This window comes from Gadus chalcogrammus, chromosome 23 (assembly GCF_026213295.1).
Source record: "Gadus chalcogrammus isolate NIFS_2021 chromosome 23, NIFS_Gcha_1.0, whole genome shotgun sequence".
NCBI classification, from domain to species: domain Eukaryota; kingdom Metazoa; phylum Chordata; class Actinopteri; order Gadiformes; family Gadidae; genus Gadus; species Gadus chalcogrammus.
In genome coordinates this window covers 17,635,738-17,650,505 of record NC_079434.1, presented here as the reverse complement: position 1 = coordinate 17,650,505, position 14,768 = coordinate 17,635,738, and the positions used below count along the sequence as shown (strand labels likewise).

General features: G+C 47.3%; 1 protein-coding gene across 2 annotated transcripts in view; it reads right to left on the bottom strand.

The window, feature by feature from the left end:
• LOC130377406 (NACHT, LRR and PYD domains-containing protein 12-like) overlaps positions 1-8,119 on the bottom strand; it is a 76,299-nt gene extending 68,180 nt beyond the window's left edge. The window contains exons 1-9 of one of the 2 annotated variants that reach the window (XM_056584518.1): positions 7,665-8,119; positions 7,022-7,118; positions 6,793-6,909; positions 6,603-6,716; positions 6,415-6,528; positions 6,126-6,195; positions 4,823-5,048; positions 2,643-4,479; positions 2,049-2,222 (exon numbers count right to left, since the gene is read on the bottom strand). In XM_056584518.1, coding sequence (XP_056440493.1) covers positions 2,049-2,222; positions 2,643-4,479; positions 4,823-5,048; positions 6,126-6,195; positions 6,415-6,528; positions 6,603-6,716; positions 6,793-6,909; positions 7,022-7,104 — 2,735 coding nt within the window. In that variant the 5' untranslated portion in view covers positions 7,105-7,118; positions 7,665-8,119. The remainder of the gene's footprint in view (positions 1-2,048; positions 2,223-2,642; positions 4,480-4,822; positions 5,049-6,125; positions 6,196-6,414; positions 6,529-6,602; positions 6,717-6,792; positions 6,910-7,021; positions 7,119-7,664) is intronic. The other variant, XM_056584520.1, reaches the window with a different exon arrangement.
• Between the last annotated feature and the right edge of the window lie 6,649 nt (positions 8,120-14,768).

Genomic DNA, 14,768 nt, shown 5'->3' with positions numbered 1-14,768 from the left:
TGGCACAGTAGCGATTGAGTGTATTGGCCATACTCTCAATCGAGAATGAAAGAGCAAGGAAATTGGATTTCACCACTATTATCAACAAGTTTGCTGAACAGAAGGCACGCAGAGTTAACTTCTGAACGGGTAAGAGCAGTTGTTATTTTATTATTGGTTATGGCCGCTGTGCCATGTAGGAGTATGTTACCATTGGCAATTTTGATTAGGCCATAGTTGTGCTGTTTGTGAAATGTAGTTGCGTGGTCAGCTGAATGGAGTATTTATGTTTTGTTTTTGATAGTAGGCAGTGTGTTGCAAATACAGTGTGTACGTGGTCCTAATTATGTTTCTGTGATTTTGACGTGTGATCTAGGGATGCTAAGTCTCTTCCATGGTTCTGATGATGATTTTACGTTCTCTCGTTGTGGTGGCTGTTGGCTTAGGCCCTATGGGGGAGTGGATGCATTCGTGTGTGTGTGTGTGTGTTTGTGATTGTGTGTGTGTGTGTGTGTGTGTGTGGGGGGGGGGGCGGGGGGGGGGGGGGGGGGCCCAGCACGATCTTGCCCCGAGGCCTAGCACAACTAAGCTACGCCACTGCTCACGCCCATCCCTAATATCTATATCATATAACATATATTATCACGGCCAAAAGCTGTGTGAGCCTCCATACGATATTATGAATCTCAAACGACCGTGTCGGGTTCTCCGACGTCTCTGGTTCTTCCACGTCTGCATCAATCAGAAGAAGACTGAACCACGACATGGAGGAGAAAGGGATTGTTCACCGCGGTTGTTGACCGCGGTTGTCTCCCGCCGGAGCCCGCTTCCCGCTGCCGAGGGACCACCGCCTCCTGCAGCGGGCAGCTGGCAGCGCCGAGGCGGAGGTCCCTCGGCAGCGGGAAGCGGGGCTCAAGCAGGAGACATTCGCCGCCAACAAACCCTTTCTCCTCCAAGTCGTGGTTCATGTCTTTCTGGGAGGCAAAGCCAAAGTTCCTTTCCCCCAATTCCTTCTCAACCATGGCTGAGATAACCCCCACTACAGTCTCGTTGTGGAAAGACGAGCGCACGCACACACACACACACACACACACACACACACACACACACACACACACACACACACACACACACACACACACACACACACACACACACACACACACACACACACGGCGCTCGCACACTTGTGTCTCATTGCCGGGCCAAATTCTCTGGGTGGGCAAGGCAGAGAAAGGGGAGGAGCTTAGATCCTTTATGACGACATATGGGACCACATTCCAAATCAGCGCGCTTGAGCCTCCGGTTTTTCAAAGGCTAGCAGAACACCTAGTGCTTGATTTACACCGAACGCAAGTTTTAGCCACTGGGGGACCATAGGCAGGCTAGGGGAACTCATATTTATGTTAGAAAACCTCATAAAGTGAGATATTCATGCCATGGGACCTTTAATAACCTCAGTGAGTCAGGACCTCGGTTTTACGTCTCCCCCAAAGGACGGCACCTTCCACAGCACAGTGTCCCCGTCACTGCACTGGGGCATCAGGATTTCTGCTTTGGCCAGAGGGAAGAGTGCCGCCTACTGGCCACCAACCGACACCACTTCCAGCAGCAGCTCAGTGTTCCCAGTTGGTCTCCCTTCCAGTACTAACCAAGCCCACCTGCTTAGCTTCAGAGGTTCAACTAAGGCAGGGTCTACATTGATCTGGCTGCTGGTTTAATTAGACCGATAAACTTTAATGGATGCAAATACTGCGACTTCATTTGTTTAACTACCACTGTCCCGTTAACAGGGGATTGTGGGAATGCACTTTTATTATATTGTGTGTTTATAATTGAAAAGCTGCAATTGCAACTTTGGGATTACTTTTTCAACTTTTCATTTTCGCAACCCACATAAACAACAAGGTGTAATATGTCCAATGGCACCACTCTAATAAATGTGTTCATCAAAGGTACTGAGTTAGTTTGACGTCATTTAGGTGTGATTCTCAAACCAGGGGGCAGTAGTTAAAAGTCTTCTGAAATCAAACCTTGTGGTGTAACTGTTTGCATTTAGTAAAACTGACCTGAGAGTTTCCAGTGTACAGTGTGGACTCCCCAGTCCAGCAGAGAGCAGCTTCACTCCTGAATTCGACAGTTCATTGGTACTCAGGTCCAGCTCTCTCAGACTAGAGGAGTTGGAGCTGAGAACTGAGGCCAGAGCTTTACAGCATCTCTCTGACAGATTACAGCTGTTCAGCCTTCACACAAAAAAACAGAACATGTTGAGAACCGTGATTAAATGTTTTATAAGACTTTTCTGATAGTTGAACAAATGATTATACATTAGATCTTTAAATGGTAGGTACATATTAGGTGTACAATGTTGATACTAACAAAATGCCATAACAGTTGTTTTGTAGTTCTGAAAACTGTATCATTATATTACTTTTATAGAAATATGTATATAGTGTGTATCGTAAAACATGTTAAAAGTATGCCTACAGATATATGTTGTATGTTATTGTAACTTTTGTATTCTAGTATTATATATATTGTATTGTGTGCATTGCAATACATAGTAGTGCAGCGTCAGAGATGTTTTTTAATTGACTATAACTTATATATTCTAGTATTATGTATAGTAGTGTATTCTTAATACATGTTATGAGTGAACCTACAGAGATGTTTTGGAGGCTTTGATCAGTGGCAGCAGCCCAAGAAGACCCTCGTCAGAAGCAGAGTATTTCTTCAGGTATAACACGTCCAGCTGCTCTTCTGATGTCAGTACGATGAAGACCAGAGCTGACCACTGAGCAGAGGAGAGAGATTCAGTGGAGAGTCTTCCTGATGTCAGGTACTGTTGGATCTCCTCCACTAGAGAACTGTCATTCAGCTCATTCAGACAGTGGAACAGATTGATGCTTCTCTCTTGAGAGAGATCTCCACCTATCGTCTCCTTGATGTAATGGACTATTTGGGTATTGATTTGTGACCTCCTTCCTGTCTGTCCCGGTGGATCTTTTTTAGTTAGATTGCCCAGCAATTTACTTCCTCTTGGTCCCAGCAGACCTTGTAGGAGCATCTGATTGGTCTCTAGAGAGAGGCCCAGGAGGAAGCGGAGGAACAAGTCCAGGTGTCCGTTCTCACTCTGTAAGGCCTTGTCCACAGCACTCTGGTAGAGGAGGAGGAGTTCAGCTTCCCTGGAGGTTGGCTGTTCTTCTGAGAGCAGGTTGACACCAGTGTTGATGTAGGACAGAAAGACATAAAGGGCAGCCAGAAACTCCTGGATGCTCAGATGGACAAAGCAGAACATCCTGTCCTGGTGCAGGCCACACTCCTCTTTAAAGATCTGGGTGAACACTCCTGAGTACACTGAGGCTGTTCTGATATCGATGTCACACTCTGCCAAGTCTGCCTCATAGAAGATCAGCTGGCCTTTCTCCAGCTGGTTAAAAGCCAGTTTCCCCAGAGAAATAATGATCTCCCTGCTCTCCGAACTCCATTGTGGATCGGTTTCAGCTCGCCCATGATACTTCCTGTCCCCCTGTATGGACAGAACCTTCAGGAAGTGGCTGTACATCTGAGTCACGGTCTTGGGCACCTCTTCTCCTCTCTGGGATGTTTTGAAGAAGTCCTCTAGAACTGTAGCAGTGATCCAACAGAACACTGGGATGTGACACATGATGTGGAGGCTTCGAGATTTCTTGACGTGAGAGATGATTGTGCTGGCCAGTGTCCCCTCTCTGAATCTCTTCCTGAAGTACTCCTCCTTCTGTGGGTCGTTGAACCCTCTCACCTCTGTCACCATGTCAACACACTCAGCAGGGATCTGATTGGCTGCGGCAGGGCGTGTGGTTATCCAGATGCGGGCAGAGGGAAGCAGGACTCCCCTGATGATGTTTGTCAGCAGCACGTCCACTGAGGTCGTCTCATTGACATCAGTCCAGATCGGGTTGTTCTGGAAGTCCAGAGGAAGTCGACACTCATCCAGACCATCCAAGATGAGGACTACTTGGTCATGGTCGTATCTGTAGATTCCTGATTCTTTGGTTTCAACAGAAAAATTATGAAGGAGTTCGAGTAAGCTAAACTCTTTCCCTTTCAATAAATTCAGCTCTCTGAAAGTGAGGAGAAATGTGAAGTCTATGTCGTGGTTGGCTTTGCCTTCGGCCCAGTCCAGAGTGAACTTCTGTGTTAAGAGAGTTTTACCAATGCCGGCCACTCCGGTTGTCATTATTGTTCTGATTGGTTTATCTTGTCCAGGTAAAGGTTTAAAGATGTCTTCACATCTGATTGGTGTTTCCTCATTGGCTTGCTTCCTGGAATCCTTTTCAATCAGTCTGACCTCATGTTCCTTGTTGACCTCTCCACTGCCTCTCTCTGTGACGAAGAGCTCTGTGTAGATCTCATTCAGAGGTCTCTGCTCTCCTGCTCTAGCGATTCCCTCGAACACACAGTGGAACTTCTTCTTCAGATGAGCCTTGAGTTCATGTTGCCACTGGACCGCAACAGCTCCTAAATCCCAAACCAGAAGAAACATACCATTCATATTTCCAAGCAATATAGAAAAAAGTATAATAAAATTCTACTTTATATGGATCTTATAACTTTATTAGTAGTGCTGTCGTTGTTGAGTATCAGTGGTATCAGTGACTTGCTAACCTGACATAACAAGATAGTGGTGCATCTCTTCCACTGAGTTAATCTGCTCTTGATCTGCAGTTTAATGTTTACAATTCTTTAAGCTGATACCCCCACAATAAGCCTACATATCAGGATCAAACCATTCAATCTGATACCCCCACAATGACCCTACATATCTGGATCAAACCATTTAACCTATATATGAGTATCTTACCACTCCCGAGCTTGTCGGCCAGTTCCTCCTGGTTCATCTCCATCAGGCAGAGCTTTGTGATGTCTACCACTCCCTCTATGGCGCGCCTCCTCTGCTCCTCGTTCTTACCATCCTCCTCCTCCTCCTCCCTCTGACTCTCTGAGCATTGTGGGTAATCTGAGAAGAGATCCCTCCAGAGCTTCTTCAGCTCGTTGTCTAGAAAAGCGTGTGCGTTCTCCTCAGCCCTCTGGAACAGAACAAACATCAAGGAGAACTTTACTCTGAACTAACTGAGGACATCAGAAGCATCAGTCCTAGATTAACGTCTCCCTGGTCTAAAGAGGGAAAATTGGAGACTATAAGCTCCACAAGAGATGCTTTTATTGCCCATGTAGAGCCAGGGGCACCACTAGAGATTGTGGGCCTTATCAAATAATATATTGGGCCTCCAACCTAGACCACCCACCAGCCTAGAAAATCTATTTGACCACCCAAGATTGATAGACTAGCTCTAGTGTAGCCTACTGCTAATTACCCAATACTTAGCCTACTGTCATTGACCATTGATGCATGAATGTCAGAGGTACATGAGTGGCATCGCTCATTACTGTTGCTGTTCTGGCAAAAGGCTTTCCTCTTGAGAAATTCATGAAATTCAGTGGTGTTTTACATTTTGGTCAATTTGTTCCCAAAGTTTTTCAGATGCCAGTAATGACAAAACAGGACAGAAAAGACACAGACTGTCTTCATACTCTGCTATTACTTTTCACCACTAGGGGTCAGTATTCACAGACATACCCTGGCTGTATAGTTGATAAGTAGAAGAAATTTTGTGTAGACCTCTGTAAACAGTTTCCCGGTTCATCCACCTGTCTACCTTATTCATTGATTCATATTCATGAATTTCATGTTTGATGAAGAACTATTTGATTGATATAAGATTATATGATTCACTAGGTAGCTCTGTGATAATGGGCACCACAGGAAGGTGAATAAATAAAAACCTTTATTTGTATAAACTGGGTGACCAACTGTTGGCCCTGCTCCTCCCTCTCAGGTTTCTGTTTCTGATACCCCGACTTCTACCTCAACGACGACGTGTCAAACTACTGACAGTCTGTTCTCCGTCTGTTCTGCTTGTAAGCTCACCGAGTGGAAGACTCTGTGCTGAAAACTGGATCCACGGAGGACTGAACCATGCAATAAAGAGAGAGAGGTGGAATATGTAGACTATACTACCCCCCTCTAGACAGGGGTGACCTAAGGGGGGCTTTGGTCACCCCTGTCTAGAGCTGAAGTGAAAGGTAGTTTTAAATGTACACACCTTGATCAGCTCTGTTTGATTCTGCTGTACAGACTGAGCACTGGTAACCTTTGACCTCTCCTGGGGACGCCTGTGGAGAGAACACGCGCACACACACACACACACACACACACACACACACACACACACACACACACACACACACACACACACACACACACACACACACACACACACACACACACACACACACAAACACACATAAACACAGAGTATATTTTTAATAAAAAGATTTCCTGAATTGTAAACATCAGTCAGTAAAACTACTAGTTTTTTTGGAAACTGCTACCTCTCCTCTCTGGAGGGGCGTCCATCTTTAAGGTCAGGAGGACGATCCATAGACCAGTTGCTCTTCAAGGAGACACAGCTGGGTCCAGGGGAGTCTGCTCTCTCCTTCTGGAATCTTATAGAAAAACAAGAACCAGGATTAAAGGATGTCTGATAGATATAGTTGTATAATATCTGATAAATCCTTACCCTTCCTCTCTGTAGGGGCGTCCATCTTTAAAGTCAGGAGGACGATCCATAGACCAGTTGCTCTTCATGGAGACACAGCTGGGTCCAGGGGAGTCCGCTCTCTCCTTCTGGAATCTTATAGAAAAACAAGAACCAGGATTTATGGATGTTTGATAGATGCTGTAGTTTTATAATCTTTGACAAATCCTACCCTTCCTCTCTAGAGGGGCGTCCATCTTTAAGGTCAGGAGGACGATCCATAGAGCGGTCGCTCTTCAAGGAGACACAGCTGGGTCCAGGGGAGTCTGCTCCCTCCCGCTGCTCTGGGCTTCAACACAACACACACACAGCTTTTACTAAGACTGATGATGGAGTCATGAGATATCAGTGCTGAGCTCTAAGAAGGACAACAGTCACAGACAGTGAGATCCTCTTCTTACCTCTTAGCTTTGCTCTGGTGGCCATGTTTCCCAGACAGAGTGGTTTTAGAGGTAGGAGCCCCCTCCTCTCTCTCCTCATCCATAGTAGACTGGAGACCTGGACACAAACACAACTACATATAAATTCTCTGGATTCTCTTTGAGTACCGAACGTGAAATGCACACGCACACGCACACACACACACACACACACACACACACACACACACACACTATCACTGTCTATCTCTAGATGTACACACTCTATCATGTCTTTATCCGTTAACTGTTGTAACCATAAACCATCAATAATGAACTAATGTTACCAATAAAACGCCACAATAAAAGTCCACAACACAACCAAACTGACTAGTACAGACTCATACTGTCCAGGAGAAACGTATCCTTTCAGTACAATTAAAAACACTTTATGTACCGTACCAGAGGATCCGTATATAAACGCCCTCCACACAGTGAAACTAGTTATTGATGTTCTGACCCATACTCCTTCATTTAAACAGGTTATTTCACTGAGATCAGCGTCCCTTTTACACCACAAACCTGGAAACACTGAACTTGGACTGGAAACAGATTAATTTAGTAAGAATGAATTAATAGAGTAAGAATACATCACCGAAGATAACTTGAATTCACCATACTGTACCTTATCTTCTCCCTGATAAAACTTGTGCTGTCCGTGTAGAATGGAAATATAGAAGCAGAAATTAAAGGCAAGTCAAAATCACGGCGAAGTGTTAAGAAGCGAGACAGAACATTAAACGGGTTCTAAAGGTTCAGAGAGTAACGATTGAGCTGCTAAGCTCCTCAGTGAAGACCGATCAAATGAGGAATGAGACTTTGAACAGCAAATAACTATGTCTACAAGCTTTATGTTCCACTGGCCTCTGTCAGGGCACAGCACCATGACTGATGAAGTGATAAGATAAGACCGAGCAACAGCTTAATGAAGTCCATATCAAGCTATAAACCAACAGGTCCCAGTGCTGATACCCACAATGATGGCTGAATAGTACAACTAAAGTATGACTTCCAGGGTACAAAGTACTGCTGTACTTGGTATCGTCTGTGAAGAAATCCTGGGACTCTCAAAGTATCAAAATACAACTGCAAAGGAAGGAAAAGAAAAGAAACCCTTTTACTTTGAAGGAGCAGAACATTTCTCAACACTTTTTGGAGTTAGTAGACATAAAGGACAACAAAAAAAACACACATTAAGGTGATCTTTTAAAGCGCATACACTCCGTCAGAAACACCTCGGATCAAACCAGGACACAGACTCGAATCTTACTAACAGCTGTCATTAAATAATCCATCATTAACTGGTTTACCTTTACACACACACACACACACACACACACACACACACACACACACACACACACACACACACACACACACACACACACACACACACACACACACACACACACACACACACACACACACACACACTGCACACCAATAATTTGTCACACAGCCAGAGTCAGATATTACCTTTCAGGCTAATTCAAGGCTAGTTGCCCTTCAACTCACATTTAGCCTGATAAGACCCTGGCCGGTACCAAAGTTTTGAAAAATAGGGGGAGGACTTGAACTTCATGTGCTAACAAACACGGAGCAATACACATTGGGAACTTTTTCCAGTAAACACACCCCCACCCTTCTGGAAAAATTAGACGTCTCACTCTCATTTAAAACCACTGTATCAACAACTGTAAAGGACTTTCCTAAGTGTGTCCTCGTCGTCAAAGTGAGAGCTGCACCGTTTAAAAAATACAAAAGTACAAATCGAAGGAAGGTTGAATTAAGTGTAGGGGTATGCCAAAACACAAAAGGAATGTTTAGAACCGAGAGAGAACATTAAGCGGGTTCTGAAGTTGTTGAGAGTAATGATTGAGCTTCTGGGCTCCTTAACCATAACTGTTTTCAGTGACAAGAAATAGCAACGGTCTTAGGAGATCACAGTGGACACACACCTTGCTGGAGACCTCCTGCGGGGACCTCCTGTTCACTGAGCCCTGAAGGTGACCCCCCTAGTGGACACACACCTTGCTGGAGAGGAGCAACAATACTCTGATTCCCTACATCTGGTTTTTTACAGACGTAACTAAGTTGGATGAATTTAATTGTTTCCTTCATTCCTCCTTCTGTCTTCATCCCATGAATGATTCCCAACGTTAGATGTGTCTAGTTTCCATGCCAACTGTGTCATGTCCATACCCAATCAACTCCTAATTCAGTGTAATGAAGACACTAGAAACACTGCCCTCTAGTGGTCGCACTTGGTTAAAGCACAAACAACCTTTTATTGATTACATCAAATACAGAACGGAACTTTGACAAGTTTAATCGATGAGAATAATCAAACAAACCAAACAAAAGCAGAATCAATAGCAGCCATCAGGAGCCCAGTTAGGGGCCCTTGAAGGGGGGGGGGGGGGCTCACCATCCTGAACAGAGGTCAATCAGCCAGTCGGTCTGAAGCAGCCCCTCTGCTGTGAGGGAGAGCCCCCCAGGACTAAAGAGAAGGCCCAGCGTTTAGGAGACCTCTGCTGTGAGGGAGAGCCCCCCAGGACTAAAGAGAAGGCCCAGCGTTTAGGACCCCTCTGCTGTGAGGGAGAGCCCCCCAGGACTAAAGAGAAGGCCCAGCGTTTAGGAGCCCTCTGCTGTGAGGGAGAGCCCCCCAGGACTAAAGAGAAGGCTCAGCGTTTAGGACCCTCTCAGGGGGTGAGGATCAGGGGAGCGGTGAGAATGAGGGCGTGGCCCGCTGCTCTGGGCTATCGTCTATCTACTGGACATGACTGCAGTGTGGAGGTCCGGCCAGCAGGGGCAGCACTGAGGAGGCCTCAGTCCTTTATTCTGGAAGAATGGCAGAACGTCTCACTGGTGTCTCACTGGTGTCCCCCTAGTGTCTCACTGCATGGTGTCCCACTGGTGTCTAAGGTCCGGCCAGCAGGGGCAGCACTGAGGAGGCCTCAGTCCTTTGTTTGTTCTGGGAGAATGGCAGAACGTCTCACTGGTGTCCCACTGGTGTCTCACTGGTGTCCCACTGGTGTCTTACTGGTGTCCCACTGGTGTCTTACTGGTGTCCCACTGGTATCTGACTGGTGTCCCACTGGTGTCTGACTGGTGTCCCACTGGTATCTGACTGGTGTCCCACTGGTGTCTTACAGGTGTCCCACTGGTGTCTGACTGGTGTTCCACTGGTGTCTTACTGGTGTCCCCCTGGTGTCTCACTGGTGTCTTACTGGTGTCCCACTGGGGTCCCACTGGTGTCTTACTGGTGTCTTACTGGTGTCCCACTGGTGTCTCCCTGGTGTCTTACTGGTGTCCCACTGGTGTCCCACTGGTGTCTCACTGGTGTCTCACTGGTGTCCCACTGGTGTCTCACTGGTGTCTCACTGGAGTCCCACTGGTGTCTCACTGGTGTCTTACTGGTGTTGAATCAATCTTCACTGATGGTGCGCCCTTGCATAACTTGAACTGCAAATGATTTCGATAAGTTAAACTCATGTCCTGAAACCCGTTGGAGGGTTAGCAGTAGAAGCTTCTCACTAACTCTGATGACAGTTATATTATCTATGTTTCATAAAGGAAGGAACTTCAGCGAGATTTCTAGATTAAATCAATAAACATAATTGTAACTCTGTAATGTGTCTGTGCGTATGTTAATGTGTGTATGTGAGCGTGTGTGTGTGTATATAGCCCACCAGATTACTTACTTTTGTTTTAGTATATGCGTATGTGTTCAGACTCCACTGTTGTGTGTGTGGAAATAACCTCTCCACACACTGATGAAGGGGTGAATGGAGACTCCATTGTTGTGTGTGGTAATATCCTCCCTCCCCACTGATGAAGAGGTTACTGGAGACTTTAACTAAAGGGAAGAATGTTGACTTGTTGTTCCCAACAGAACACAAAGAAACAATCTTCCGACATCACAGGTGGGCGTATCCACCTAGATGTGTGACGGAGAGATGAGCAACGTTTGCTACAGTCCACTGGGTAGGCTGGTAGACTGATCTATCCAGCACACATCTAGGTGGACACGCCCACCTGTGATGTCATAAGGGGCCGATTTCCAAAACGGCTTGTAACGGCTAACACACCACACCTGGTGGCATGTCATGGGACCTTTAACTCTCTGCGTTGTCCTCGGCCCAGGATCACCAACCCCGTAGCTGCCTGCCATCCACCCCGTGTGCTCCTCTGCCTGCCCAGCTGCCTGGAATCCACCCTTGCCGGTCCATCTCCTGTTGTTGTTCCCTGCCTCCTGCAGGTCGTCCTGTCCACCAACATCGCAGAGACCAGCCTCACCCTCAACGACGCGGTGTACGTCATCCACTCCTGCAGGTAAGAAACCCGGTCATGATGTTTCTGAATGTGTCTTTGTATTGACAGTGTATATACTTTGGGTTTTGACCCAGTGTCTGAACAGAGGCCACCTATATAACGTGGCCTGTGTTCTATTATGTGCCTTTGGTTGCACCATGTACAGCACTTTGGCCAATGAAAACAGTTTTTAAATGTGCCTCATAAATGGATTTTACTTACCTACTTACTGTAGGGATTGTTGATGTTTCCTTAGGGTTGGTCGACCAGAAGTGGACGCTGTGGACAGCATGACGAGCTGCCCTCTCTGGGACGCCCCGTGGCCCACCGTGGAGCCCCGCCTGGGCGAGATGATGGTCATGGGAGGCATCTTCAAGGGAGCGTCCTGCTCCCACCATAACCGCTCGTTTACATATCATAGAGGAGGGAGGAGGGGAAGAGGAGGAGGGGGACAAGGAGGTGAAGGAGGAGGAGGAGGCGGTGGAGGTGGTGGTGGAGGAGGAAGAGGGGGAGGAGGGAGGGGATGATGATCATGGGAGGCCTCTTCAAGTGAGCGTCCTGTTCCCCACCACCAGCGCTCATTCCCATCTATTCTGTATCTATGTTTGAACACTGCGTCCAGAAGCCAAACTCATTTGAGTTACTAGTGCTTGTATTGAAGTTACTCGTCGCTTTTCCAACAGTTACCTGTTACTATTTTAATCAGTGACTTTATATTGTTGATCCTTGCTTCGTTAGATGAGTACTAGGCCCTGTCCCATTCCTCTCCCCTTAACGAGAACACTTCCCTCCACAGTAAAGAGTGAAGTGATAGTGAAGATCGTTCCCTATGAAATGTGACACCACTATAATTAATATTATGCAGATTAGCGTAGTGAAAGTGCTCCCCTACATCATGCGCAGCACCGACGTGTCCACACTACAGGAAGGAGCCTACTACTATTTTCATTCACGTTTGAAAATGTCACCCTTGTGTCGAAAATAAGACAACCTACACATTCAGATCGTACAGTTAAATCCAGACTACATGGAAAAACAGCCGCTTGCTGAGTTCTCAACGTGTCCTGGGTCATACGTGATACTCCCTTGGCTGTAAGTGAGGTACCGAGCTGGCGAGCTGCCAAGGGACTTTAAGGGGAAATAGGCCCTCTCTCTTGCCCCTAAGTATTGGATCACCCTACCCCTCCGAGGGAACGCACAACTTCTAGGGCTAGGGCTCAAATCTAGGGCTAGGGGGAATAATAGGATGGGGCCCTAGTTACTATTGCAGCCCTTCTAGGCGCTATAAATGTTATACGATGTGGTTTGAATTAAACATCACATGACCAAACCAGCAATTTTAGAAATCAACTCTATTCTAGTCTTCACTTCGTGTGTGTGTGTGTGTGTGTGTGTGTGTGTGTGTGTGTGTGTGTGTGTGTGTGTGTGTGTGTGTGTGTGTGTGCGTGCGTGCGTGCGTGCGTGCGTGCGTGCGTGCGTGCGTGCGTGCGTGCGTGCGTGCGTGCGTGCGTGCGTGCGTGCGTGCGTGCGTGCGTGCGTGCGTGCGTGCGTGCGTGCGTGCGTGCGTGCGTGCGTGCGTGCGTGCGTGCGTGCGTGCGTGCGTGCGTGCGTGCGTGCGTGCGTGCGTGCGTGCGTGCGTGCGTGCGTGCGTGCGTGCGTGCGTGCGTGCGTGCGTGCGTGCGTGCGTGCGTGCGTGCGTGCGTGCGTGCGTGCGTGCGTGCGTGCGTGCGTGCGTGCGTGCGTGCGTGCGTGCGTGCGTGCGTGCGTGCGTGCGTGCGTGCGTGCGTGCGTGCGTGCGTGCGTGCGTGCGTGCGTGCGTGTATGTGTAACGGTGAGGAACTTCTGTGAGCAGAAGCGCCTCAACACGTCCACCCTGAGGATGACCCTGGAGGCCAAGGTCCAGCTGGAGGACATCCTCACCATCTCTGGCTTCCCTGAAGGTGATTGGTTCACGTACCCCCTTGCCCCGCCCACCGGAGTCTCTTCTAGGGTCTCGAATCAGCCGGGACGATGCGATATGAAAAGCTGTTGTGTGAATACTGAGATTCTGTAAATATTGTGGTACGGTATTTCGATCTCTTTGGAAGGTTTACGTTGTGGTTTCTATTCTACAGGTCCTCAATGCAAATGGACGATTGTCGAGTATGCATAACATTAAGAGATACTTGATTGAGCAATGTTGTCAGGTAGACACAAATCAGTTCTTTCCTATGGAGCGCACTCTATAGGAAAGTGCTGATTTGTGTCAACCTGACAACGTTGCTCAATCAAGTATCGCTCAATCAAAGAGTCCCGATTCTCCCATGAATGGATTCCTATTCCCCCAGCCCCTGCTTGCTCTGCCCTGAGTCAAACCCCTGCATGCAGACATCGTGGCTCTGTTGCTTTTCTTGCATTTCATCGACATTTGGCCTGCGGATGGAGTTTTGGTCTTCAGGTAGTCGGTCTGAAATGTTGGTAATGGGTCATCGTATGACGTGTGTCTAACCTGAGAACCATGCGTGTGTTTATCAGAGGGTCTGATGAGCCGGGTGTTGAACGCAGAGGGGGCAGACAACGGTCTGGATGTGGTGGTCAGCCTGTTGACCTTTGGGCTCCTACCCCAACGGGTGCGTCTACATGGAGAAGCGGGGGATCCTGACCCCGGAATGAGGCCACGCCCTCATCCACAAGACCTCCGTCGACTGTCCTTCAGCAACCAGGACATGACCTTCCCCTCGCCCTGCTTCGACTTCGGGGAGAAGTTCAGCAGATATTTGCGTTCTCAAAATGACAAAATATCTGTATTGTATATCAACAGAAAAAAATTTATCCAAATTGAAGAGATTGATAATCTGGGAAACTACAAAAATCAGAGCACCTTATCGGTCCCAAAATGTATCAAGAAAAATATGAAAATGGTTTGATTTTGATTGACAAGGTGTGTGTGTGTGTGTGTGTGTGTGTATGTGTGTGTGTGTGTGTGTGGTACTACCTGGAGGAGTGCATCCAGCTAGGGTGAGGTGGGAGGAGATGAGGACGTAAGGAAACCTTTGCACCATGTAACGTGAAATACCATCTAAGGGCCTGATGCATTACCACAGGCCTGCTGTCTCTGAACCAATCAGAGACAGCAGATAGGCTAGGCTCATATAGGCTCATATAGGCTCGCCACCTTTTTACTTACTTTTTGTTTTTGTATATGCGTGTGTGGTTAAAAAAGTCAGACTCCACTGTTGTGTGTGGTAATATCCTCCCTCCACACTGATGAAGGGGTGAATGGAGACTCCACTGTTGTGTGTGTGGTAATATCCTCCCTCCACACTGATGAAGGGGTGAATGGAGACTCCACTGTTGTGTTGGAGGTAACGTCTCCAGAAGACTTGGAGGATTTCAACTGAACTAACGGGAAGAATCGTCTGAACACACAAGAACG